Source organism: Lepidochelys kempii, chromosome 8, assembly GCF_965140285.1.
Source record: "Lepidochelys kempii isolate rLepKem1 chromosome 8, rLepKem1.hap1, whole genome shotgun sequence".
In the NCBI taxonomy this organism is placed as follows: Eukaryota; Metazoa; Chordata; order Testudines; family Cheloniidae; genus Lepidochelys; species Lepidochelys kempii.
In genome coordinates, this window is record NC_136387.1 from 103935168 (window position 1) to 103962238 (window position 27071).

The 27071-nt window shown below is 40.5% G+C and overlaps 1 protein-coding gene across 10 annotated transcripts in view; it reads right to left on the bottom strand.

Moving 5' to 3' along the window:
• The window catches only part of MAST2 (microtubule associated serine/threonine kinase 2), a 388408-nt gene that overhangs the window by 141412 nt on the left and 219925 nt on the right, over window positions 1-27071 (bottom strand). Inside the window, exon 1 of one of the 10 annotated variants that reach the window (XM_073357853.2) lies at window positions 3567-3693. The exons of the other annotated variants lie outside the window; for them this stretch is intronic. Within the exon in view, the coding sequence (XP_073213954.1) occupies window positions 3567-3616 (50 nt within the window). The 5' untranslated portion in view covers window positions 3617-3693. Of the gene's footprint in view, window positions 1-3566; window positions 3694-27071 lie in introns of those variants that run through there. 10 annotated transcript variants of the gene reach the window in all.

The following is a 27071-nucleotide window of genomic DNA, read 5'->3' on the forward strand; positions in this document are numbered from 1 at the left end:
GACAGTCATGACTTGATGCAGCTTGTCAATTTGCTATGAAGCCTGAAGCAGCCAGTTGCTCATTTTGGAAAATCTAACTACTGATTGTAACAAGATGGCCGATGTTAGTCTGGTGGGTCCTGCGCTTTTCTTGGCGGGGAGCTAAGATGCCACCCTTTGCCCCTGTTTTTGGGGCATCGATGGCCCCGCTAGTGGCCCAGGAAGGTGATAAAGGAGGGAAGCAGGGAGGGGTCTGGGTTTGCTCCTCACTCTGAGCCACAGCCCCTCTCAACCCCTGCAGGTTCTTACCCTCTTCCCCCTTGGGTGGGATACCTGCAGTCCTTAAATGCTGGGAAAGGGAGTCTCTCTCCCCTACTGGGCAGGGTCCCCCATACTTCAATTCTCTGATTTTCCAAGTCTCACATCACACTTCCAAGCTCCAGTCCTCTCCCCTTCCTCCATCTTCCTGAAGCAGGGGGTTTTATTAGGTTCCTAACAGGGCCTTAATTGACTGCAGGTGCTCCAATTAACCTGCAGCCACCTTCCCTAGTCTACAGGGAACCACACCTTAATTAGCCTTGAGCTTAGATATTTCCCCTCTAGCACTCTCCCACTGCTCCCTGGCTCTCCTGTATCACATAATATTATATAGTTAAATGGAAAAAAAGTAATCTCTGTCTCCACAGATATGTGCCATAGATATAGAAATCCATTTATATACTATAAAACTCACTTTGGACTTAAATATTAATAAATATCTACTATCACAAATTTTTGTTTGAACTGAAATTTTCTGAGAAAATATTGCATTTGAAAACTTATTAGTAACTATTCAACTTTCAGATCTTAAGACTAAATTTAAAATTTGAAACACTGTGACACACAGCCAGAAAAGGTTAAACATCTTACAGGATAAATTACCCAAATTCAACCTTTAGGGACATACTGGTAGATAATGTTTATGGTTTTGTGTGTTTACAAATATATTGTTAGAGGTTAAAAATATAATCAAATTGCTCCTGTCCATGCTGTATTCTGTTAATTCAGAGCTCAAAAGGAGATCTTAACATTTAAATGAAGTGAGCTGTAGCTCACGAAAGCTTATGCTCATATAAATTTGTTAGTCTCTAAGGTGCCACAAGTACTCCTTTTCTTTTTGTAAATATAGTGATATCACTATATTGATCTCTCTTTGAAATGTATAGCAAATCACCTGCGAATGGTGGAAAACAGGCAATTGCCTTATGCTTATCAATTACTTACCAATTGCTTATCACTTTAGATAAGCTATTACCAGCAGGACAGTGGGGTGGGAGGAGGGATTTTTTCATATTCTCTGTGTATAAATAAAGTCTGCTGCAGTTTCCACGGCATGCATCCGATGAAGTGAGCTGTAGCTCTCGAAAGCTCATGCTCAAATAAATTGGTTAGTCTCTAAGGTGCCACAAGTACTCCTTTTCTAATTGCCTTATGGTAATCCATGTAGCTAAATACTGGTGATGCTTAGGAAATGGGTCTACTTCAAAGTCTCGATGATTGCCTATTGTTCACCTAAGGACTCTGAGCTGCCATAGAATCATAGAACTGAAAGGAAAGGAGGACTTGTGGCACCTTAGAGACTAACCAATTTATTTGAGCATGAGCTTTCGTGAGCTACAGCTCACTTCATCGAATGCATACTGTGGAAACTGCAGAAGACATTATATACACAGAGACCATGAAACAATACCTCCTCCCGCCCCACTGTCCTGCTGGTAATAGCTTATCTAAAGTGATCATCAAGTTGGGCCATTTCCAGCACAAATCCAGGTTTTGTCACCCTCCCCCCCGCACACACAAACTCAGTCTCCTGCTGGTAATAGCCCATCCAAAGTGACCACTCTCTTCACAATGTGTATGATAATCAAGGTGGGCCATTTCCTGCACAAATCCAGGTTCTCTCACTCCCTCACCCCCCTCCAAAAACCACACACACAAACTCACTCTCCTGCTGGTAATAGCTTATCCAAAGTGACCACTCTCCCTACAATGTGCATGATAATCAAGGTGGGCCATTCCCAGCACAAATCCAGGTTTTCTCTCCCCCCCGCCCCCCCCCCCCATACACACACAAACTCACTCTCCTGCTGGTAATAGCTTATCTAAAGTGATCATCAAGTTGGGCCATTTCCAGTACAAATCCAGGTTCTCTCACCCTCTGCCCCCCCCCCCACACACACACAAACTCACTCTCCTGCTGGGCTATTACCCACTCTAAACCCACTCTCCCCCCCCCACTATAAACCCACTCTCCTGCTGGGCTATTTCTCACCCTCTGCCCCCCCCCACAAACTCACTCTCCTGCTGGGCTCTGAGAGGCAAGTAGACAGAGAGAGAGATGCATTTAGGATGAGAAACGACACTTCTTCCGTCACCCATTGATGTAGGCCTTTACAGAGTTGACTTTTAGCAATACAAAAATCAGTGGTATAAGTATCTCTTTGACCTTCTTTGCATGAAACCCACTTTAGAAGCAAGACAAAGATTATAAATGAGCTCTCTATATAGTTTTTGAACTTCATTGGCAAAGCACTTTGCTGACATATCCACTGTTACACACTATGCAACAACACCTACTGTGGAAGGCCTACTCATAGACCCTAACATAGTGGTTTAGTCAGGGTTAACAATATACCAAGAAGCGGTATATATATAACATCAGAAATTATTATTGGAACTCTGTCTTGCTTTTCTCCCACACAATTTTTGAAGCTATTTATGTTTCTGCTCTGCAGAACAGGTTATGAGCAATACCACTTTGATAAGAAAAATATTACTTCCCGATACTGAGACAAACTCTGCAGTTTGTCAATTTAGCTTTAGGGCTGACACCCTCTACCAGTTCTCACACATAGATGTGCTTAATTTAAAATCCAAAGAAAAATATGAGTTAAAAGATTGAGTCCATTAACTAACATATTTAAGTCTCTCCTATGACAAATGCTACTGCAGATTTCAATGAAAGCTTGAAGTTCAAGGTTATACTTTTCTCTTTAAGCTAAGCACTAAAAGTCAAAATAATTTGTAACACTGGCTTTTTCAGCTTCTATCACTGCCACACCGTACGAATACCTTGAATACTGATGAAGCTTATACTCTCATACTTATATCTAGTAACCAAATATTTGGTGGGTACACACCCCTGGTCATGCACTATCTAACGAGAAAGTAAGGAATAATAAATCTGTAATAAAACATTCCGCAATAAAATAATTAACAGTAGGTTATACAATATAATCTTTGCAGGGTGTGCTGTTACTAAACCCCATTAACAAAGCCTACATACCAAAACATATTTCCGGTACATCAGCTGTGATCCTTAAAAAAGCCAAAACAATATTAATCAAACAGCACAGAAAAATATTGTAAGATTTACTTGCAAAATCCTCCAATTACCTTTTGGATCGTCTCAGCATGCTGGTGGCAGGCAGAGAGAAATTGGACAGCACTGTCCAGAAGGAGTCAGACATGATCTTTAAAAGCTTTCATTGCTGGGAAAATACAGCACATTCAAGCCACTAGCAATAAATAAGAAACCAAATAAATACCAGTGACAGAGCCGATGCAAATTCCCTGTAGACCTTGCAAGCTGTTCCATTAACGCAAGGCAGGCAGGCAGGCATATTGCTGCGGGTGTCAGTGACACTGTTTTCTATTGATTCCATCCATGCCCGCCTCTCTCTCTTTACTAAAAGTGGCAGTAAAAAAAAATGAGATGTTTATTCCCTTCCTAATAAAACACCACTTTAAATCTGGAGTCTGTTTTACACATAAAACAAATTCTTTGTACCCAGATCTCCTCATATTCATCCAATTACAGTCAAAGAATTGCAAGCAAAACCATAACTGGGGCTGTATTCTTGTTCTTCAATAACAAGATACAGAGTGTTTAAGCTGTCTATGTGCAGAGTGCAGTTTCTTGCCTAACCTGTTTTTAACTTATATGCTTTTAATCTCAAAGTCATAAATGAGGCACAGGGTGGTGGTGGTTGTTTTTAAAAATCACATTTCCTTCTTTAATTTAAAGATTAAAAGTGGATTTAAACACCAACAAAATATAAACTTAAGTTCAAATTCAAGAAGTACAGTTCATAATTTTTATTTGGTTGCAATAGGAAGTGAATGATATGTAAACAGAGTAGTTTCATTTCATATCTTGTTTTCATGCGGAAATGTGTATTTTTTTCTTTGAAGATACTAGTAAGTCATTAATAAATAAAAACTCCTGGATCATATCACCTGGTGCCTAACATTGCTTGATTAACAATTTTGTACAGTCAAAATTTAGCCAATGAATACAGCACTTTAGCGGTTTCTTAGCCCACTCTGTCAAATCAGCCACCAGTTCATTTTCTCCCAAAAACCACAAGCTTCTTATCTTGTTTTTGTATTTTCCAGGGGTTAAAAAACCCTGATCTTTGATACTGTAATTTTTTTTAAATTCTGCTATGTGATTTGTATTCATTTTAGGAGTTTCTGTTGAAGATTTGTCATCACATCTTGAAGCTAATGATGTCTGATATACTCCAGTTGTTTCTGAGTGACTCTTCACATGAATAAAAAAAAAATGACAACACCTGGCATTTCCCATTCCTTTAATCCACCCCACATGCTTTAAAAAGGGTACTTAAGTATCTGGGAGGAAAAGAATCCCAGAACATAACAAAATACCCCTCTTTTGTTTTGCATGCAATCATGTGGAAAAATTGCAGGATTATCCATATGTTCCATAAAATACATTTTTAAAATGTATATATTTGCCAAGTATCTTAAGAACATAAGAACAACTATATTGGGTCAGACCAAAGGTCCATCTTGCCCAGTATCCTGTCTGCTGACAGTGGCCAGTGCCAGGTGCCCCATAGGGAATGAACAGACCAGGGAATCATCAAGTGATCCAGTCCCTGTTGCCCATTCCCAGCTTCTGGCAAACAGAGGCTAGGGACACCATCCCTGCGCAGTAGAAATGATTCAGTGATGATTCCGCCTGATTCAGTAGAAATACATTAGACACCCATGCTCCAAAAAGGACTGTGTGATTCTGCAGCCAAATTTGTGTTTAACAATCATCCCTTTAGGGCTTTTACACTTTTGTATTACCAAAATAAGCTTCAAAGAACTTTGAGTTTGCTATCACAAAGGGAAGTTAGAACATAACCTATATTTTACTCAACTCATGTGTGAATATGTGCTCTTGAACATACTAATTCTCATATTCTCATTAAGAACATACTGATCAACTTCAAATATCAATCCACATGCATAAATCACAGAATCATAGAAATGTAGGGATGGAAAGGACCTCAAAAAGGCATCGAGTCCAGCTGCCTACACTGTGGCAGGACCACATAAGTCTATACCATCCCTGATAGACGTTTGTACAACCTGTTTTTGAAAACTTCCAATTATGGGGCTTTCACAATCTCCTGTGGAAGCCTGCTCCAGAGCTTAACTACCCTTATAGTTAAAAAGTTTTTCCTGCTAGCTACTTTAAATCTCCCTTGTTGCAGATGAAGCCCATTATTTCTTGTCCTATCTTCAGTGGCATGGAGAACTGATTATAGTCCTTTTTGTAACAGCCCTTAACATATCTAAAGACTTATCAGGTCCCCTTTTAATCTTTTCTCAAGACTAAACATGCCCAGTTTTTTAAACTTTCCTCATAGGTCAGATTTTCTAACCCTTTGATCATTTTTGTTGCTCTCCTCTAGACTCTCTACAATTTGTCTATATCTTTCCTAAAGTATGACAACCAAAACTGGACACAGTGTTCCAGCTGAGGGCTCACCAGTGCCAAGTAGACTTATACGACACTTCTGTAAATACACCCCAGAATCATATTAGTCTTTTTGCACAGCTGCATCACGTTGTTGAGTTATACCTGTCAACTTCAAATACCAGTCCATGTGTATAAATAGTTTTACAAAAATTTATAATGTTATATATCTTTTCTATTACTTTACACTAACAGCACCATTCTCAAGGAAGAGCAAATATAAGTCTTTTGCTTACTGTGAACTGATGTAAATTCATTATCTATTTTCTTTTAAGGTAACAGTATTGATACACTACAACAAAAAACAATGCCTTGAGTGTCCATAGCTAGGAAGCTAAGCTACTGAAGGTGTAAAACTAATACCCATAGCTAACAGAATGTTAGGAACCATTACAAAAGGGATAAGACAGACAGAAAATTTCATAATGACACCATATAAATCCATGGTAAGCCCACACCTGGAATACTGCATGCAGTTCTGGTCGTCCCATATCAAAAAATATATATTAGAATTTAAAAAGGTAGAGAATGGCAACAAAAATTATTAGGGGTATGGAACACCTTCCATATGCAGAGAGATTAAAAAGACAGGGACTGTTCAACTTGGAAAAGAGACCGTTAAGGGGGGATATGATAGAGATCTATAAAATGGTGTGGAAAAAGTGAATAAGGAAGTGTTAATTACCCCTTCACATAACACAAGCACCAGGAACAGATTTAAAACAAACATAAGAAAGAAAGTACTTCTTCACATAATGTACATGCAGCCTGTGGAATTCATTCTCAGGGGATGTTGTGAAGGCCAGAATTATAACTGAGTTCAAAAAAGAATTAGATAATTTCATTGAGGATGGGTCCATCAATGGCTATTAGCTAAGATGGTCAGGAACGCAACCTCATATTCTGAGTTTCCGTAAGCCTCCAACTGCCACATGCTGGGACTGGACAACAGGGGATGGACCACTAGACGACTGTCCTGTTCATTCCCTCAAACATCTGGCACTGGACACTGTTAGAAGACAGGATACTGAGCTAGGTGGACCATTAGTCTGACCCAGTATGGTCACTCTTACACACTGAATAGCTTTGAAACGGTTGTGGGAAGGATCCATCAGTGCAGATATATATCAGCAGTACCTAACCCTAAAGTCTTTGTTTTGTTTGTTGAAACTGTGTGTCAACAAGAGGGGTCATTGCAGAATACATTAGCTTCAACAGTTGTAAATATTGTACACTTGTCAAAGAACAGAACTTCTTAAACAATTTACTATTACTGCATTTGAAAAGTCCCCATTGCACATGTCAATGTCAAAATCTAATCTAAGGTATCAGCTTTTACTAAACACATACCATTATGGTACTGAACATGAGCACTGAACAGAATAAACAAAATTGTAAGCCTGTCTTGGAATAGCCTGTACAATCTGCTTATGGTTTTAATTTTGTGATGCGATGTTTTTATGGAGATGATGGAGGGAACAAAATAAACCTTAGGCATTTGATAAAAAATTTTAAATGGTGATATTTTAAAATCTTTTTAAAGTAAAAAAGTATATATATTATTCAAATTTTCAAGAATATGCTTCTGTTGTAACTCACATTTAACCTTAATTTTTTTCTGCACTACAAATGGAGATTAAATTTATTTTAATTATGGAACAGCTACTGTCTACATCAGAAACTGAAAATATCTGCACAACTGGGACTGACAACCTTATCCTACAGCTCTAACACTACAGCCCTCTACCTGTCAGCTACAGAACCAGACAATACAGAACAGCAGGTTCATAAAATTATAAAGGGTTAGATTCTGTGTGGTCTTCACTGCATTGTTAGCTCCAGCAAACATCCACACACAAGTCTCTAGCTCAAGTTAAGTGGTGTTTTAAGCTACAGCTAGCTAGTGCTGCTGATGCTCACACTAATAATGCAATAGGGCTGCAGCGGCTCCTAATCATCAGCTGCTAACCCAACCACTCTGTGCAGGTAATCAAATAATTCTGTATGACTTATTTCAGTACTGTCAGTGGAGTAACTACAGTATACTAACTCAAGTTATTGCAGTAAAGACAAGTTCGAAGAGGAATAGCAAAAAATTTGCAGCCCAGGGCAGGGAGTTACACTTTGGGCATTCCTGAGTTGCTCTGGTTTGCTCCAGGGGCTGCAGCTGCGCCCAGTCTAACTTGGACCACCATTACAGCAGCCTTTCTAGGCTGCTCTGAATCGCTGCATGCTGTGGCCCCACACCTACTCCCACCACCCCCAAGCAAACAATACCAGGGCTTGTGAAGGAATCCGAGTTTGCTTCCTCAGTTCTTGTGCTGGGGGAAATTCTTCCCTGGACAGATCTGGCACTTTTAAGGCCGCAGTGCTGCTGCAGCCCTTTTACTGGGCACCAAAGGGCCAGAGTCTGGATAGGAATTTCACACTCGGGGCCTGATCTTAATCACACCCAGGTCAGTGACAAAAAACTCCCTTTGACAATCAATAAAAGTATGATTGGGTCAATAACCCATATCGAAACCAATCTCTCTCTGTTTTTTCTATAAAAGCCACCTCCAATATTCCCTGTGGGACCAGGACTGGGCCCCAAATTGGTCACAACAAAAATCATCAGTCACTCTGCTTAAGTTAAAACTATTGTCTTCAAATAAAGACAGAATTTCAGTTTTAAAGGAGATTTAACTCCTTGGAAAGTTTGAAGTGGTAGCAACAATCCATCTTTGATCCAGAGGAATATAAAGATTAGCCAAAAGTCAAAATTTGACATGACAGTAATTATTTTAATGAACTGTATTTCAAAAATAATTTTAACAATTTTCTTCAAACTTTATAGAAAAATTCTTGTTCTGAATAAGAAAATATATATGGCAGTTTTCAAGCCAAAATAATATTCCAAAGTCATAAGGTGGTAAAGAATGGCTTTATAAAGGAAGCTAGTTGCAATCTTAGTAATAAAGAACCCATCTCTTCCTAATGACTTAAGCACCATGGTAACAACATTGCATTAAAGGTTACATGAAAAAAGGAGATTTTTTGATTACGTCACATATGCATACCAAGAACGCACAAAAAGGCTTGGAACTGTTTCTTATTTTCATTTCTACTGTAAACTCACTCACTCATTTCCTAAGAACAACAACACTCCAGGCAATGAATTTCTTGGAGATTGTGTATTTCCTAAATGGCTAAAATACCTTGGTTTTGGTCTTCCTGTCTTATACCACCACCCAATGGAATATAATGGGGAACAAAGGTATGTCTACACTATGAAATTAGGTCTAATTTATAGAAGTCGGTTTTTCAGAAATTGTTTTTCAATAGTCGATTGTGTGTGTCCCCACACAAAATGCTCTAAGTGCATTAACTCGGCGGAGTGCTTCCACTGTACTGAGACTTCCGGAGTGCTGCACTGTGGGTAGCTATCCCACAGTTCCCACAGTCTCCGCTGCCCATTGGAATTCTGGGTTGAGATCCCAATGCCTGATGGGGCAAAAAACATTGTCGCGCGTGGTTCTGGTACATGTCGTCAGGCCCTCCTTCCCTCCCTCCCTCTGTGAAAGCAACGGCAGACAATCGTTTCGTGCCTTTCTTCCTGAGTTACCTGTGCAGATGCCATACCACAGCAAGCATGGAGCCCGCTCAGCTCACTGTCACCGTATGTCTCCTGGGTGCTGGCAGACGCAGTACTGCATTGCAACACAGCAGCAGCAATCCATTGCCTTGTGGCAGCAGACGGTACAATAGGACTGGTAGCCGTCATCGTCATGTCCGAGGTGCTCCTGGCCGTGTCGGTCAGGAGTGCCTGGGCAGACATGGGCGCAGGGACTACATTAGGAGTGACTCGACCAAGTCATTCTCTTTAGTCCTGCAGGCAGTCCTATTCTACCATCTTTTGCCAGGCAGGCAGGAAATGAGGATGGCTAGCAGTCCTATTGTACCATCTTCTGCCGAGCAGCAAAGAGATGTGGATGGCTTGCAGCCCTTCTGCACTGTCTGCTGCCACCCAAAGATGTAAAAGATAGATGGAGTGGATCAAAACAAGAAATAGACCAGATTTGTTTTGTATTCATTTGATCCCCCCTCCCTCCCTCCCCCCGTGAAGTCCTGCCTGAAATACAAGAGGGAGGGATAGCTTAGTGGGTTGAGCATTGGCCTGCTAAACCCCAGGGTTTTGAGTTCATTCCTTGAGGGGGCCATTCTGTGTGACAGTTATTTTTGTTTCTCCTTGATGTAAAGCCACCCCCTTTGTTGATTTTAATTCCCTGTAAGCCATGTCGTCAGTCGCCCCTCCCTCCATCAGGTCAACGGCAGACAATCATTCCACGCCTTTTTTCTGTGCAGACGCCATACCACGGCAAGCATGGAGCCCGCTCAGATCACTTTGGCAATTAGAAGCACATCAAACACCACACGCATTATCCAGCAGTATATGCAGCACCAGAACCTGGCAAAGCGATACAGGGCGAGTAGGCAACATCAGCACGGTGACGAGTGATGAGGACATGGACACAGACGTCTCTCAAAGCACGGGCCCTGGCAATGCGGGCATCATGGTGCTAATGGGGCAGGTTCATGCGGTGGAACGCAGATTCTGGGCTCGGGAAACAAGCACAGACTGGTGGGACCGCATAGTGTTGCGGGTCTGGGACGATTCCCAGTGGCTGCGAAACTTTTGCATGCGTAAGGGCACTTCCATGGAACTTCGTGACTTGCTTTCCCCTGCCCTGAAGCGCATGAATACCAAGATGGGTGCAGCTCTCACAGTTGAGAAGCGAGTGGCAATAGCCCTATGGAAACTTGCAACGCCAGACAGCTACCGGTCAGTCGGGAATCAATTTGGAGTGGGCAAATCTACTGTGGGGGCTGCTGTGATGCAAGTAGCCAACGCAATCAAAGATATGCTGATATCAAGGGTAGTGACCCTGGGAAATGTGCAGGTCATAGTGGATGGCTTTGCTGCAATGGGATTCCCTAACTGTGGTGGGGCCACAGACGGAACCCATATCCCTATCTTGGCACCGGAGCACCAAGCCGGCGAGTACATAAATCACAAGGGGTACTTTTCAATAGTGCTGCAAGCACTGGTGGATCACAAGGGACGTTTCACCAACATCAACGTGGGATGGCCGGGAAAGGTACATGACACTTGCATCTTCAGGAACTCCGGTCTGTTTCAAAAGCTGCGGGAAGGGACTTTATTCCCAGACCAGAAAATAACCGTAGGGGATGTTGAAATGCCTATAGTTATCCTTGGGGACCCAGCCTACCCCTTAATGCCATGGCTCATGAAGCCGTACACAGGCAGCCTGGACAGTAGTCAGGAGCTGTTCAACTACAGGCTGAGCAAGTGCAGAATGGTGGTAGAATGTGCATTTGGACGTTTAAAAGCGCGCTGGCGCAGTTTACTGACTTGGTTAGACCTCAGCAAAACCAATATTCCCACTGTTATTACTGCTTGCTGTGTGCTCCACAATATCTGAGAGAGTAAGGGGGAGACATGTATAGCGGGGTGGGAGGTTGAGGCAAATCGCCTGGCAGCTGGTTATGTGCAGCCTGACACCAGGGCGGTTAGAAGAGCACAGGTGGGCACGGTGCGCACCAGAGAAGCTTTGAAGATCAGTTTCATGACTGGACAGGCTATGGTGTGAAAGTTCTGTTTGTTTCTCCTTGATGAAACCCCCCGTCCCTTGGTTCACTCTACTTCCCTGTAAGCTAAGCACCCTCCCCTCCTCCCTTCGATCACCACTTGCAGAGGCAATAAAGTCATTGTTGCTTCACATTCATACATTTTTTATTCATTCATCACACAAATAGGGGGATAACTGCCAAGGTAGCTTGGAGGGGTGGTGGAGGAGGGAAGGACAAGGACACATAGCAATTTAAAAGTTTAAAACTTATTGAATGCCAGCCTTTTCTTGCTTGGGCAATTCTCTCGGGTGGAGTTGCTGGGTGTCCTGAGGCCGCCCCACTGCGTTCTTGGGCGTCTGGGTGAGGAGGCTATGGAACTTGGGGAGGAGGGCGGTTGGTTACACAGGGGCTATAGTGACCGTCTGTGCTCCTGTTGCCTTTCCTGCAGCTCAACCGTACGCTGGAGCGCATTAGTTTGATCCTCCAGCAGCCTCAGCATTGAATCCTGCCTCCTCTCATCACGTTGCCGCCACATTTGAGCTTCAGCCCTCTCTTCAGCCCGCCACTTACTCTCTTCAGCCCGCCGCCTCTCCTCACGGTCATTTTGTGCTTTCCTGCACTCTGACATTGTCTGCCTCCATGCATTCGTCTGTGCTATGTCACTGTGGGAGGACACCATGAGCTCTGAGAACATTTCATCACGAGTGTGTTTTTTTCACCTTTTAATCTTCGCTAGCCTCTGGGAAGGAGAAGATCCTGTGATCCTTGAAACACATGCAGCTGGTAGAGAGAAAAAAAGGGACAGTGGTATTTAAAAAGACATTTTCTAGAACAATGGGTACACTCTTTCACAGTAAACCTTGCCGGTAACATTACATACACAGCAAATGTGCTTTCGTTCCAAGGTCGCATTTTGCCTCCCCCCACCATGTGGCTAGCCCCTCACCCCTCCCCGTGGCTAACAGCGGGGAACATTTCTGTTCAGCCACAGGCAAAGAGCCCAGCAGGAATGGGCACCTCTGAGTGTCCCAGGTGAGCATGAATGATATCACTCTCCTGAGGATAACACAGAGAGATAAAGAACGGACGTTGTTTGAATGCCAGCAAACATACACTGCAATGCTTTGTTCTACAATGATTCCCGAGTACGTGCTACTGGCCTGGTGTGGTCAAGTATCCTACCATGGTGGACGGAGTAAGGCTGCCCTCCCCAGAAACCTTTTGCAAAGGCTTTGGGAGTACATCCAGGAGAGCCTCAAATGCCAGGGCAAATTAATCATTAAACATGCTTGCTTTTAAACCATGTATAGTATTTTAAAAGGTACACTCACCAGAGGTCACTTCTCCACCTGGCGGGTCCGGGAGGCAGCCTTGGGTGGGTTCGGGGGGGACTACCTCCAGGTCCAGGGTGAGAAACAGTTCCTGGCTGTTGGGAAAACCAGTTTCTCCGCTTGCTTGCTGTGAGCTATCTACAACATATCATCATCATCTTCCTCGTCCCCAAAACCTGCTTCCGTGTTGCCTCCATCTCCACTGAAGGAGTCAAACAACACGGCTGGGGTAGTGGTGGCTGAACCCCCTAAAATGGCATGCAGCTCATCATAGAAGCGGCATGTTTGGGGCTCTGACCCAGAGCGGCCGTTTGCCTCTCTGGTTTTCTGGTAGGCTTGCCTCAGCTCCTTAAGTTTCATTGCTTTGGGTCCCTGTTATGGCCTCTGTCCTTCATGCCCTGGGAGATTTTGAAAAATGTTTCGGCATTTCGAAAACTGGAACGGAGGTCTGATAGCACGGATTCCTCTCCCCATACAGCGATCAGATCCCATACCTCCCGTTCGGTCCATGATGGAGCTCTTTTGCGATTCTGGGACTCCATCATGGTCACCGCTGCTGATGAGCTCTGGCCAGCGTGGCAAGCTGCAGGTGATCATGCAAACAGGAAATTGAAATTCAAAAGTTTGCGGGCCTTTTCCTGTCTACCTGGCCAGTGCATCTGAGTTGAGAGTCCTGTCCAGAGCGGTCACAATAGAGCACTGTGGGATAGCTCCCGGAGGCCAATACCATGTAGTTGCGTCCACAGGACCCCAAATTCGACCCAGCAAGGCCGATTTATGCGCTAATCCCCTTGTTGGGGGTGGAGTAAGGAAATCGATTTTAAGAGCCCTTTAAGTCGAAAAAAAGGGCTTCGTCGTGTGGACGGGTGCAGGGTTAAATCGATTTAAAGCTGCTAAATTCGACCTCAACTCCTAGTGTAGACCAGGGCCAAGGAAAGTACAGCCCATGGAGAGTCTGATTATTTAAATTAACTGCAACGGACAATAGATCAAAACTGTTTGAAGAAGCCCACCCAAAAAAAATATTTTCTATTGTGTACACATGGAACCTCAATTTTACTTCAAAACCATTCCTTGCATTTAACAATAACCATATATGAGCCTTTAGACATTCAAAACTAATCCTCAATTCATTATATTCTGAGAGTTACCTCCTGCTATGTATATATATTGTTCTGCCACTTCATCATGACATTTAAAAAATAAGGATGGTGCGAACACCAAGAATGCCTGAGGCACACACTAAATTATACAGTAACAAATTACTTAAGTTTTATTTTGCAATTCATAAAATTAGATTAATTACCATGACTGCTGTGATTTCACAAGATACATATTACCACAGAGTTATTATCCACATCTTGTGAACTTGTGACTTTTGATCTATAATGGTGCAGCGGCGCCACTGTAAAGAAGGTTGGGTCATGACACAGAACATTTAGAAAAAGGCAGCCAGGTCAATTTTATTATCGTGTTTTATTAAAATAAAAATGAACAGATTAAATTAAAGGAAATTATCCTGGCAATTGTATTTAGTGAGGGAAGGGAAGTGCTGTATGTGCGCACAAAATCTGACCATTATTTGTGACCACTTTGCTCTGGCAATATGAAACCAGCAAGCAGGTTACTTTTGTTTAATAATTAAAGCTTTTATGAATCCATGCCCTAACATGTCTATAGACTTTGTCAGTGAAAATGTGTATTGGCTTCATGATTTATTTGGCTTTCAAAGAACTGTACTAGAATTATAAAAATAGTGCTCTGCCTACATGCAGGAAGTTTCAAGAGGTTCATTCCCCTTCTTCCCACAAAAGAATATTTTTCTCTACGTGGATGCAGCACATTAAAGGTAAAGACAGGTTTCAGAGTAGCAGCCGTGTTAGTCTGTATCTGCAAAAAGAAAAGGCGTACTTGTGGCACCGTAAATTTGTTAGTCTCTAAAGGTGCCACAAGTACTCCTTTTCTTTTATTAAAGGTAATCTAATTATGATTCGCAAAGCTGCTGTCTCTACTGAGCCACCCACTAGATCATCATCCATTATATTTCCTATATAAATGCATTTCCATAGAAAAATAACCTACTAAGGGCCTTATCCAATTATTGCATTGTAGATCTTTTCATTTGTTAATTAGTTTCATTTTTACAAACTATTTAACCAAGTTCAAGCCCATTCCTTGCAAACTCCTAGTTAAAAATACATTTCCCTTGATGCTGTTGTACAAATAATATGAAATGGAAAAGCCTTCTACACTCAGCCACTTGCTTTCTCTCTATACTCAAATAAAATTAGCTGCAGGATTACAAAAGCCACCAAAGTCATCCGTTTTAGGGCTATGTTAACCAGAATCTCAAAAAAAGTTTATTCTTAAGAGAGAAAGACCCTTTTCTTGTTGATCTGTATAGTGCAATAAGCGAATCAAAGACCAAACAGAAATGGCTTAGTGGCTGAGCAAAGAAAATGGCTCCACAAACAAATAAAATTTGTCAGCAGATAACATCATTTAATAAAAGAACACATGTATAATTTATACTGGAATTTTTAAGGTCTAGCCTAATGAAGTCAAGAGACCTCAACTGTATATCACGAGCAAAGTAATAGTAATAAATATCTGTGTGATGCATTTTCAGAACATTCTGTATGGGTTGACAAAGCTTATTCTCTTATGATGTTATAAAAATGAACATCTTGAAGTCTTTTATTACCAAGATGAACTGGATGAGATTATAGTATTAATACAAGAGGGATTTAATTTAGTTTTTCAATAAGGGGGAGGAGTCAGATCTTCTCCTATTCCCTCAAAAAGTGGAGCCTATAAAAAAAAATTGAGGGATTTCAACAAGATGTGTTTTGGGGCAAGGTGAGGCATTATTTGACAATGAGCTAAGCACATTCCACACATTCAAGAACAGACAGTCCCTTCTCTACAGACATACTGACAAAACAAAGACTGACACAAAGCCTGGAAATAAATAAATCTGTCAGGCTCATTTTCTCTGGATTTTACTATCACATTCTTTCTTCACATTTTGGTGGAACTCTCACCAATTCTTCACATCTCTGATCAGTCCAGTACTAAGGCACAGTACAAATTTTTACCAAAATTTCAATTTCCTGCACTGTATCAAAAAGGCATGTCAGAGTTACAGGTGTTTGATATTAAGCTAAAAATTGATGGCCTGTTTCTCAGAAGTGACAAAGACACAATTCCCACTAATGTCAATCGAAAACTCCAGGTGCTCAGAACTTCTGAAATTCAGGTCATGAGATTCCAGCTATGCACTTCTAATGTGTGTAACTAGCATCTTTTTAACTAAATTAGCTTAGAGGACAGTGAAAAAGAGGGAATGACAGCATTGGCTACAATAAGTGTAGTGTAGTGAGGCACTATAAACTTCCCACACGTCTGTATTAAGAACACCGGCTGTTTTCACATGTGGATACCTTATATTGTCCCTCTGATGTGAAAGCCATTAACCGAAACTCCACCATATAGTTATCACGATTAACATGTTATATATTATAATACCACTGAGAACCAAAAGAACCAAGAGTCTGTACTAACACAAAGGCATTGCCAAAAAATAGAAAAGTGCCAAAAGTTCTACAAATACTTTTTGATCTACAGTGGAAAACACTGCTGCATCGCATTTCTACTTGAAAAAGTTTTATCTTTCTATTAGTATACTAAAATTCTGGAAGACAGAATGCTTTTCTTCACAAGGAATACTGATAAGTTATCTGAGAGCTTTCATATAGTGCAAGTATACCATGATTTCAAACTCTCAAAACTGCTGACAGAACATCAGTGCCACAGAAAGATCCTGCTTTCCTCTTTAGAAGACTTAATTGAAGTGACACCCTCTCCCAGCTCTGTTCTTTTCAAGTAAGTATGATTCAAATGCAGATCATCATTTTTAGTGAAACTTGACCTAAATATATGATGCAACAAGTGTCAAATGTAAAATATCTTAAAAAATAGAATATTGCATGTCAACTCAGAATGACTACCATCATTTCATTCCTATCCAAAATCTTCAAATTCCAGACGTGAACATTTGTCTTGATGCCACTGAATACCCTTTTAGAAAATATAAGCCATATGTGGCTATAGCTTGATTTACATACTGTTCTCCAGAACATCAATCTCCTCTCAATTTACAATGATCATGATTTAGAGAAAAGTAAACGTGAACTGGGCCCAGAGACTCACCTGTTATCACTATTTCCCTTCTTGTTATTTACTATATTTCACACTGTTTTAAAAACTTGGGAGAGAATGTATAACAAATTCACTTGGGGAAAAAAAAAAACACAAAAGGGAACCTCCAGGATCCTTCTCACGATCCCAACCTACTAGTACAGAAGAGGAGCCTCAGCTGCTTGTACAAGGAATTACTATACAAATAAGCTGAGGACCAGGCCAGGGGACTGGTAAATCCTCAGCGGGAGGTTTTTGTATGTTCTGATGAAGTTTAACACTTATATAGCACTTTGCAAACATTACCTAATTAATTCTCACAACACCGTAGTGAAGCAGGTTTGGCAAAGCAAATATTATTAAGGCTACCATTAGGTCATAGAGGTCACGGAATCCATGACTTCCATTGACCTCCGTGACATTTTCTGCCCCAGGGCTGGAGTTCCAAGCCATCCCTGCCTGCACAGCTCCCAGCCCCAGCATTGTCGGAGGGACCCCACAGCTGCCCAGCCGCCCCGGGAGGCTGGCGGATGCTGCAGTTTCCCAGACGCTGCTGCTGAGCAACTGCAGGGAGTTCCTGCTGCCTGCTGCGGCTGAGCAGCTGCAGGATCTGCCAGAAGGAGGCCGGGGGACCCTGCCACTGCCCAGCCACAGCGGGCGGCCAGGGAACCCTGCAGCTGCCCAGCCACGAGAGCAGCAGGTACCAAGACTGCTTTCTTTTCTTCTGCACTTCACAATGGAGGTTGCACCCATTTTTTTTTCCTGATGTAGACCTCACAATAGTTATCTGTATCTGTGTCATGCCAAGATGGGATTGTAACAACAGATTCTATGCTTGAGGAAATGCCTGAAAATCTTGGAAATTAGTAAGTGCAGAATGTGGCTGCCCATTTGCTTAGTGACATATTTCACAAAAAATATATCAACCCTGACTCCAGAAATGAGCACCAGCTTCCAATTTGTTTATAGGTATAATCCTAGTTCTTGTTTTTAATCCAATAAATCCTCTGTGATTTGGATCCAGCGCATCTTAGATGACACTTCTTTCTGCCTCTTAACAGCAGGTTAAGGAATGCTCAAGTTCACGTCATTAGATATGTTTTTCTGAAGGCCAGGGGCCAAGAATTCTCAGTCAAGGCCCTTCAACTCTGGAAATTACTCCCTCACCTAGTTAAGGGGGGATGGAGAGGGATATCAATGCTTGTTAAAAAGAAAAGATTTTAAAATTTATATTAAATACCTTTTTTTAAATATAAACCTATTTAAAATTAAATTTGAAATTACAACCACCTATGTTAAAACCTAGACTTAGTATAAATCTATTAAAATTAGGGCTGTCAAGCGACTAAAAAATAATCGCAATTAATCGTGATTAATCGCGCTGTTAAACAATAATAGAATACCATTTATTTAAATATTTTTGGAAGTTTTCTACATTTTCAGATATATTGATTTCAACTGCAGCACAGAATACAAAGTGTACAGTGCTCACTATTTTTTATTACAAGTATTTGTACTGTAAAAAAACAGAAGAAATAGTATTTTTCAATTCACCTAATACTGTAGTGTAATTTACAAATGTAGAATTATGTACAAAAAAACCTGCATTCAAAAATAAAACAATGTAAAACTTGAAGGCCTACAAGTCCACTCAGTCCTACTTCTTGTTCAGCCATTCGCTCAAAGAAGGTTGTTTTTTTTAACATTTGCAGGAAATAATGCTGCCTGCTTCTTGTTTACAATGTCACCTGAAAGTGAAAACAGGCGTTCGCATGACATTGTTGTCGCCAGCATTGCAAGATATTTACGTGCCAGATGCACTAAAGATTAATAAGTCCCTTCATGCTTCAACCACCATTCCAGAGGACATGCATCCATGCTGATGATGGGTTCTGCTTAATAAAGATTCAAAGCAGTGTGGACGGATGCACGAACATTTTCATCATCTGAGTCAGATGCCACCAGCAGAAGGTTCATTTTCTTTTTGGTGCTTCGGGTTCTGTAGATTCTGCATCAGAGTGTTGCTCTTTTAAGACTTCTGAAAGCATACTCCAAACCTCGTCCCTCCCAGATTTTGGAAGGCACTTCAGATTCTTAAATCTTGGGTCGAGTGCTGTAGCTATCTTTAGAAATCTCACATTGGTACCTTGTTTGTGTTTTGTCAAATCTGCAGTGAAAGTGTTCTTAAATTAAACAATATGCTGGGTCGTCATCGGAGACTACCATAACAAAATATATGGTAGAATGCGAGTAAAACCATGGTGCAGGAGACATACAATTCTCCCCCAAGTAATTCAGTCACAAATTTAATTAATGCAATTTTTTTTTTTAAACAATCATCATGATGATTTTAAACAATCATCATGTCCTTTGGAATGGTGGTCGAAGCATGAAAGGACATATGATCTTTAGTGCATGTGGCACATAAATATCTTGCAACGCCAACTACAAAAGTACCACGAGAATGCCTGTTCTCACTTTCAGGTGACATTGTAAATAAGAAGTGGGCAACATTATTTCCTGCAAATGTAAACAAACTTGTTTCTCTTAGCGCAGGACCGAGTGGACTTGTAGGCTCTAAAGTTTTACATTTTTTTTTGTTACATAACTGCACTCCATAGTAAAACAATCTACATTTGTAAGTTGCACTTTCATGATAAAGAGATAGCACTACAGAACTTGTATGAGGTGAACTGAACAATACTATTTCTTTTGCACTGTAAAATGACAAAAATATTTGTAATAAAAAAAGTGAGCACTATACACTTTGTATTCTGTGTTGTAATGGAAACCAATATATTTGAAAATATAGAAAAACATCCACAAAAGTTTTAATAAATTTCAATTGGTATTCTATTGTTTAACAGTGCAATTAAAACTGTGATCAATTTTTTTATCACGATTAATTTTTGAGTTAAGAGAGTGAGTTAACTGCGATTAATTGACAGCCCTGATTAAAATAATTTAAATTAAATTAAAAAAATATTCAAGCAGTTCATGTTTGCTGCCAAAGTTTTAAAGGAAGTCAAATCATTGAACTGGAGGAAGTCACTGGCTAGGATCTAGAACCAGAATTTGTTGGACTGCTAAGCCAACTGTTGACAGTAACAGCCTCTTCTGCAAGTGCAGAGAGAATATTTTCTTCATTTCAGTTTATTCAGCAAGTTGAGTTCAATTACTAGTTTTTTCAAAGTTGAGAAACTTATTGAGAGTTGGAAAAGCTTGTTCTTCTCATCCACTTTCTGAATAAAAACAAAGTGAGAGAGGATGAGATCTACTAGTTCTAAAATCTTGAAGGATATGGTAACCAGAAACAATCAGTTCAATCCACTAACTACTACCAATCTCCTTTTGTTAAATAAATACGGGTGTTTTTTTTAATTGAATTCCAACTTCCATCTAAACGCAGCTGGACATAAATCACAAGTGCAAAATTAATCATCTAGTGAATAAGAAATATAGCATTCACCATTCTATCATAAAAAAATAAACATTAAGAATCTAAATAAATGTATGTTAAGCTATACAATTGCTTAAATTAAAGTGTATAAACATAGTATATCCTCCTGGTTTGCAAAAAGGCGCAATTTAGTTGCAAACCAACATGTTACAATGGTTACCAACCAATGAAAATCAACCTTTCTTTAGGAAAGGAACTAAAAAGTACAAATGCAAAACATGATTTAAATCAATCCACCCTACCTCTTGTACAAACATAACCAAAGTCATCTGACTTGCCACGCATACTGAAGAGTGTGTGTGTTTACCAGACTTTTCTGATACAAAAGGCTGAGTGGGAAGACACTTGCCAAATGGGGAGAATTATTTTTGGAACAAAGACAGAGTTAGTTCAGTCAACAGACCAACCAGATTTATTGCACATGTCCAAATATAAATTCTTAGTACATCTGGAAAAGTAGACAGGCATAGTTTTTCCCCCCCAACAGGCTTTACAATATAAAACTCATGATCACAAACAAATGTGAGAAATCCGAGGCAATCAAAGACACATTATGAGAGTTTCAGAGTAACAGCCGTGTTAGTCTGTATTCGCAAAAAGAAAAGGAGGACTTGTGGCACCTTAGAGACTAACCAATTTATTTGAGCATGAGCTTTCATGAGCTACAGCTCACTTCATGTAATATAGCACAATGGATTAAATCCCTTTTAAAGATAAATATACATCCTCATTTGACCCCTTTCTGCTAGAAAATATATAGTTATTGTTTACACTTTCCCCCTCAGAATGAGCATGGATCTTCACAGCAAAAAAAAAAAACAAAAGAAAAACACCAACAACCTTAACACTGGATCTTAATGTCTGGGAAAGAACTGAAGGCCCCAAAAGAATGTCCTACACCTCAGGGCTCAGTTCTAGCACAGATATTCTTCAACCTCTTTACATATGACCTTCCTAACACCACCGCCAAACATTTTATCTATGCAGCCATCATCTGTCTGGCACTACAGGACAAGGATTTCAGTCACCTCGAGTAGACCTGAATGCTGAGATGAAAGAGATGGTCCACTACTGCAAAAGATGGAAAATTAAACCTAGTACCAAAAAGACAATGTCCAGCTGCATCCAATGTCCAGTACCAATGCATCCACGTCCTAGTACCAATGCATCCAATGTCCAGCTGTACTATACGAAGGCCAACAGACAGCTCAACATCTTCCTGAATGAACAAAGGCTGCACCACAACCCATATCCTGTGTATCTAGGTGTTACACTGGACACCTTGATTTTCAAGGAACAGCTTACCAAGACCTCACTCAAAATAAAGACAAGAAACAACCTGAGATCAGTAAACTAGCTGGTGCTACCTGAGGAGCCAATCCACAGACACTAAGAAAAGAAAGGTTACCTACTTTCCATAACTGCAGTTCTTTGAGATGTGTGGTCCATATTTGTGGTTCGCAGTTCTTGAAATGAAGATACTCAGCTGAATGAAACCATGCACATAACAACAGGTACTGTGAGATCAACCAGCCGGGCCTGGGTGCTGGTCCTGTCCAATATCTTACTTCCTGACAGAGGGCTACAAGTTCCCCTGCAGAATCTGCTCCTTAAGGTGCAAGCCATGCCATATCTACCCTGTTTAAAGATGCGTTTAATCCACTGATGCACTGTCTCAGGGCAAGGATCCCCGTTTGAACAATTCCCTCTGGGTGGCATATTAGGTAGCAAGAACAAGCTTCATACGCAGCCAGCGCCCATCTCATAAGAAGGGTCATACTGGGTCAGACCAAAGGTCCACCAAGCCCAGTATCCTGTCCTCTGATAGTGGCCAACGGCAGGTGCCCCAAAGGGAATGAACAAACAGCTTATCATCAAGTGATCCATGCCATCACCCAATCCCAGCTTCTGGCAAACAGAGGCTAGGGACACCAGTCCTGCCCATCCTGGCTGATAGCCATTGATGGACCTATCTTCCATGAATCTATCTAGCTCCTTTTTGAACCCCGTTATAGTATTGGCCTTCACAACACTCTGGCAAGGAGTTCCAGAGGTTGACAGTGCATTGCGTGAAAAAATACTGTGTGTTTGTTTTAAACCTGCTACCTATTAATTTCATTTGGTGGCCCCTTGGTTCTTATATTATGAGAAGGAGTAAATAACATTTCCTTATTTACTTTCTCTACACCACTCATGATCTTATAGACCTCTATCATATCCCCCCTTAGTTGTCTCTGTTCCAAGCTGAAAAGTCCCAATATTATTAATCTCTCTTGAGGAGATTATACCCCTAATCATTTTTGTTGCCCTTTTCTGAACCTTTTCCAATTCCAATATATCCTTTTGAGATGGGGTGACCACATCTGCACGCAGTATTCAAGGTGTGGGTGCACCATGGATTTATATAGAGGCAATATGATATTTTCTGTCTTATTATCTATCCCTTTCTTGATGATTCCCAACATTCCGTTTCCTTTTTTTGACTGCTGCTGCACACTGAGTGGATGATTTCAGAGAACTATCCACAATGACTCCAAGATCTCTTTATTGAGTGGTAACAGCTAATTTAGATTCCATCATTGTATATGTATAGTTATATAGTCAGGATTATGTTTTCCAATGTGCATTACTTTGCATTTATCAACATTAAATTTGTTGCCCAGTCACCCAGTTTTGATAGATCCTTTTGTAGCTCTTCGCAGTCTGCCTAGGACTTAACTATCTTGAGAAGTTTTGTATCATCTGCAAATTTTGCCACCTCATTGTTTACCCCTTTTTCCAGATCATTTATCAATATGTTAAATAGGGGGACACCAATATTTCTCCATTCTGAAAACTGACCATTTATTCCTACCCTTTGTTCCCTATCTTTTAGCCAGTTACCAATCCAAGAGAGAACCTTCCCTCTTATCCCATGACTGCTTATTTTGCTTAAGAGCCTTTGTCAAAGGCTTTCTGAAAATCTAAGGTGCCACAAGTACTCCTTTTCTTCGTACTATATCCACTGGATCTCCTTTGTCCGCATACTTGTTGACCCCCTCAAAGAATTCTAGTAGATTGGTGAGGCATGATTTCCCTTTACAAAAAACATGTTGACTATTTCCCAACAAATTACGTTCATCTATGTGTCTGACAATTTTGTTCTTTACGATAGTTTCAATCAATTTGCCTGGTACTGAAGTGAGGCTTACTGGCCTGTAGTTGCCAGGGTCACCTCTGGAGCCCTTTTTAAAAATTAGCGTCTCATTAGCTATCCTCCAGTCATTTGGTACAGAAGCTGATTTAAATGATAAATTAGAGATGACAGTTTGTAATCCTGTAATTTCACATCTGAGTTCCTTCAGAACTCTTGGGTGAATACCATCAGGTCCTGCAGACTTATTACTGTTTAGTTTATCAAATTGTTCCAAAACCTCCTCTAACAACACCTCAATTTGGGACAGTTCCTCAGATCTGTCACCCAAAAAGAATGGCTCAGATTTGGGAATCTTCTTCACATCCTCAACAGTGAAGACCGATGCAAAGAATTCATTTAGTTTCTCCGCAATGGCCTTATCGTCTTTGAATGCTCCTTTAGCATCTCGATAGCCCAGTGGCCCCACTGGTTGTTTAGCAAGCTTTCTACTTCTGATGTAGTTAAAAAAAATTTGCTATTACTTTTGGAGTCTTTGGCTAGCTGTTGTTCAAATTCTTTTTTGATCTTTCTAATTATATTTTTACACTTCATTTGCCAGAGTTTATGCTCTTTTCTATTTTCCTCATTAGGATTTATCTTCCACTTTTTAAAGGATGCCTTTTTGCCACTCACTGCTTCTTTTACTTTGTTGTTTGACCATGGTGGCTCTTTTTTGGTTCTCTTTCTATGGAGGTATACATTTAAGTTGAGCCTCTATTATGGTGTCTTTAAAAAGTATGCAAGCAGCTTGACAGCTGGATCCATCGTCTAGCGCCCTCATTTGAATCTTCCATGTCATCTTTGGGTAAAGCCCAATAATTTCAGATGCGGAGTGATCAGATGTGCTGCTAATGACTAAAAGTGGGGTCTTCGTGACCCCCCTATTTACCACTGTAACCTAGTTAGAAGATGTAGACCCATACTTGCAGGCTGCATCCGTCAGCAAGGGCTGCCTGGTTCACTCAGCTATTGAATAGTTAGTTAATAAACTCTTTTAGATTAACATGCTTGACTTGACCATCTATGTAGATGCAATCGCAATACACACGTGTGTACACATGTGTATGCACAAACACACACAATACACATGGATCTATTTCCTAGACGTCCAGAACATAAAAAACAACCTTCATATTTTAGGATAAATTATCTCAAAGAAATCATCTTGAATCCTCTCATTTAAAAATCAGTTAATTTAAAATACAGAATGGGCCTGGAAAACTAAATCCTATCCAGCAGTCAGTAGACACAACTCAAAATATTTATGGAGTAACTAATTAACTTAACTGAAACACAAAAACAATTGGCTTGGTGTGTAACAGTAGAACCAAAATCATGACTGACATTTAAAAAAAACACACCCACAAACACCACCACAACCTCTTGAAATTAGGGGGAGTTTTCATGAGACAGAAACTGGCAAAAACAACAGATGTGGATACAAAATTATTATTGCATTATAAAGTTTACCACACTTTTGATGTGTACCTTTCTGCAAATAAATCAAGGAACAACCTACAAATAATCATTAACTACAAAATAAATCTCATCATCATGTCCGTTAATGTAATTAGAAGGTGACAAAGTCTGTACTAAGTAATATCAGTAGTAATATATAATGTACAAGTGATACCACAAAAATTACCACAGTTAGATGGCCATGTGGAGAAACTGAACAGTTTCTAGTAAGAATCGCAGTATTTCAAGGCTTGGCACTCAGCCCCATTTTGTTCATGTTGGTGCTCCATGTACTTACAGAAAACATCCAAAGACTTGGCACTCCAGTGCATGCTATTTGAGGATGATGTAGTGCTCACAGGAGAGAGCAAAGAGGAAATGGAAGAAGATTTAGAGAGAGGGCGGTGCATATTTGAAAGAAATGGCACAAAAATCAGCAGAAATAAAACAGTATAAATGGTCTACAGATTCAATGATACCTTGCAGGAAGACAATGAGACTAAGTCTGCAGAGTCAGCCATGACCAAAGATACAGAAGTTCAAGCACCTAGGCTCTGTAGCACAGAACAATTGTGAATTTATAAGCAGAACAGAAAAGGCATGGATTAAATGGGGAGAAGTGAGTGAAGAGGTCCGTGATAGGAGATTGCCCATCAAATTGAAAAGTAAGATTTACAAGACAGTAATTAGGCCTGCACTTTTGCATGATGCGGGATACTGGGTACTGAGGAAGAGACAAGAGCAGATCTTGTACACAGTGGAAATAAAAACATTAAGATGGATGCTTGGAGTTACAAGGATGGACCATGTTCAGAACAAACAAATTAGGGGAAGCGTGAAGGTGGTACTGGTTATAGAAACACTGAGGAAATCCAGGCTTAGATGGTTTGGGCATCTGAAAAGAAGATCGGAAGAATAAATAGGAAAATGGGTGTTAAACTTAGAAGTGAAGGGCAAGAGAAAGGATGGGAAACCCCAAAACTACATACATGGGTGTCATACAAATGGATTTGATTAGCTGTGACGTTTTCACAGAACTGCTCCAAGACAGACTGGAATGGAGAAGAAGGAGTCAAAGAGCCACCCTATATAGATGGGACTAAGGCTAGAAGAAGAGATAATGTACAAGTGGCAGCAGAACAGCTAATATAAAATAATACTTCACTTACATAATACCTTTCTTCCAAGGATTGCCAAGTGAGTCTCATACTACATAGTATTACTATCATTTAATGGCATCCCATTACAGCTAATATATAAACTAACTGACCATAGAGTTCCAAAGATCTCTGATATCATATATTCAAAAAAAAAAAGAAAGAAAATTTACATTCACTGACATGAATGCTCATCCCCTAAATCCAGGACCGGCTCTTGGCACCAGCAAAGCAAACACGTGTTTGGGGCGGCAAAAAACCTATAGCCAGCCCTGTCTAAATCCTATCATTTTTCCAAATCAAAACTGGTAGATTTAACATTTTACAGTTGTTTTGCTTAACAAAATCTGAAAGTTTAGTTCCGTCTATTTTTCTTGAACAAATAACTTCAGCTTCTGCTGCTACCTGGCAAAATTCAAGCTTTAAAGAAATCTGCCAACAACATTTTCAGCTGATCATTCTGTGTATACCTGTGGGCAGTTAGTTGGTAATGCACTAGTTACTTATTTACATAACATTTTAAATGTATATAATACAGAAGCTAAGAACACACACAGATAAACACAGACAGCATAAATCTTTAGCAGAAGCTCCTGGGCCACAAAGTATCCCCAAGGTATTTTTATTTATTGGAAATGTGAATTTGAAGATCATTAAATCTTGTTACTTTTCAAAATGTAGATCACTTAACAACTGGCAAAAAGTGGATTGTGGACTTCTATAATGCAGTCTGTAGCTGTCCTCATTTTTAATATGCAGAGATGACAGGACGCAGTGTCATGCTCCATCTTGATCTTAGCTGTGGCTGCTCAGATCAAGCAGCAGTACTGCATGCTGGGACATGTCTCCATGGGCTTCATGTCTG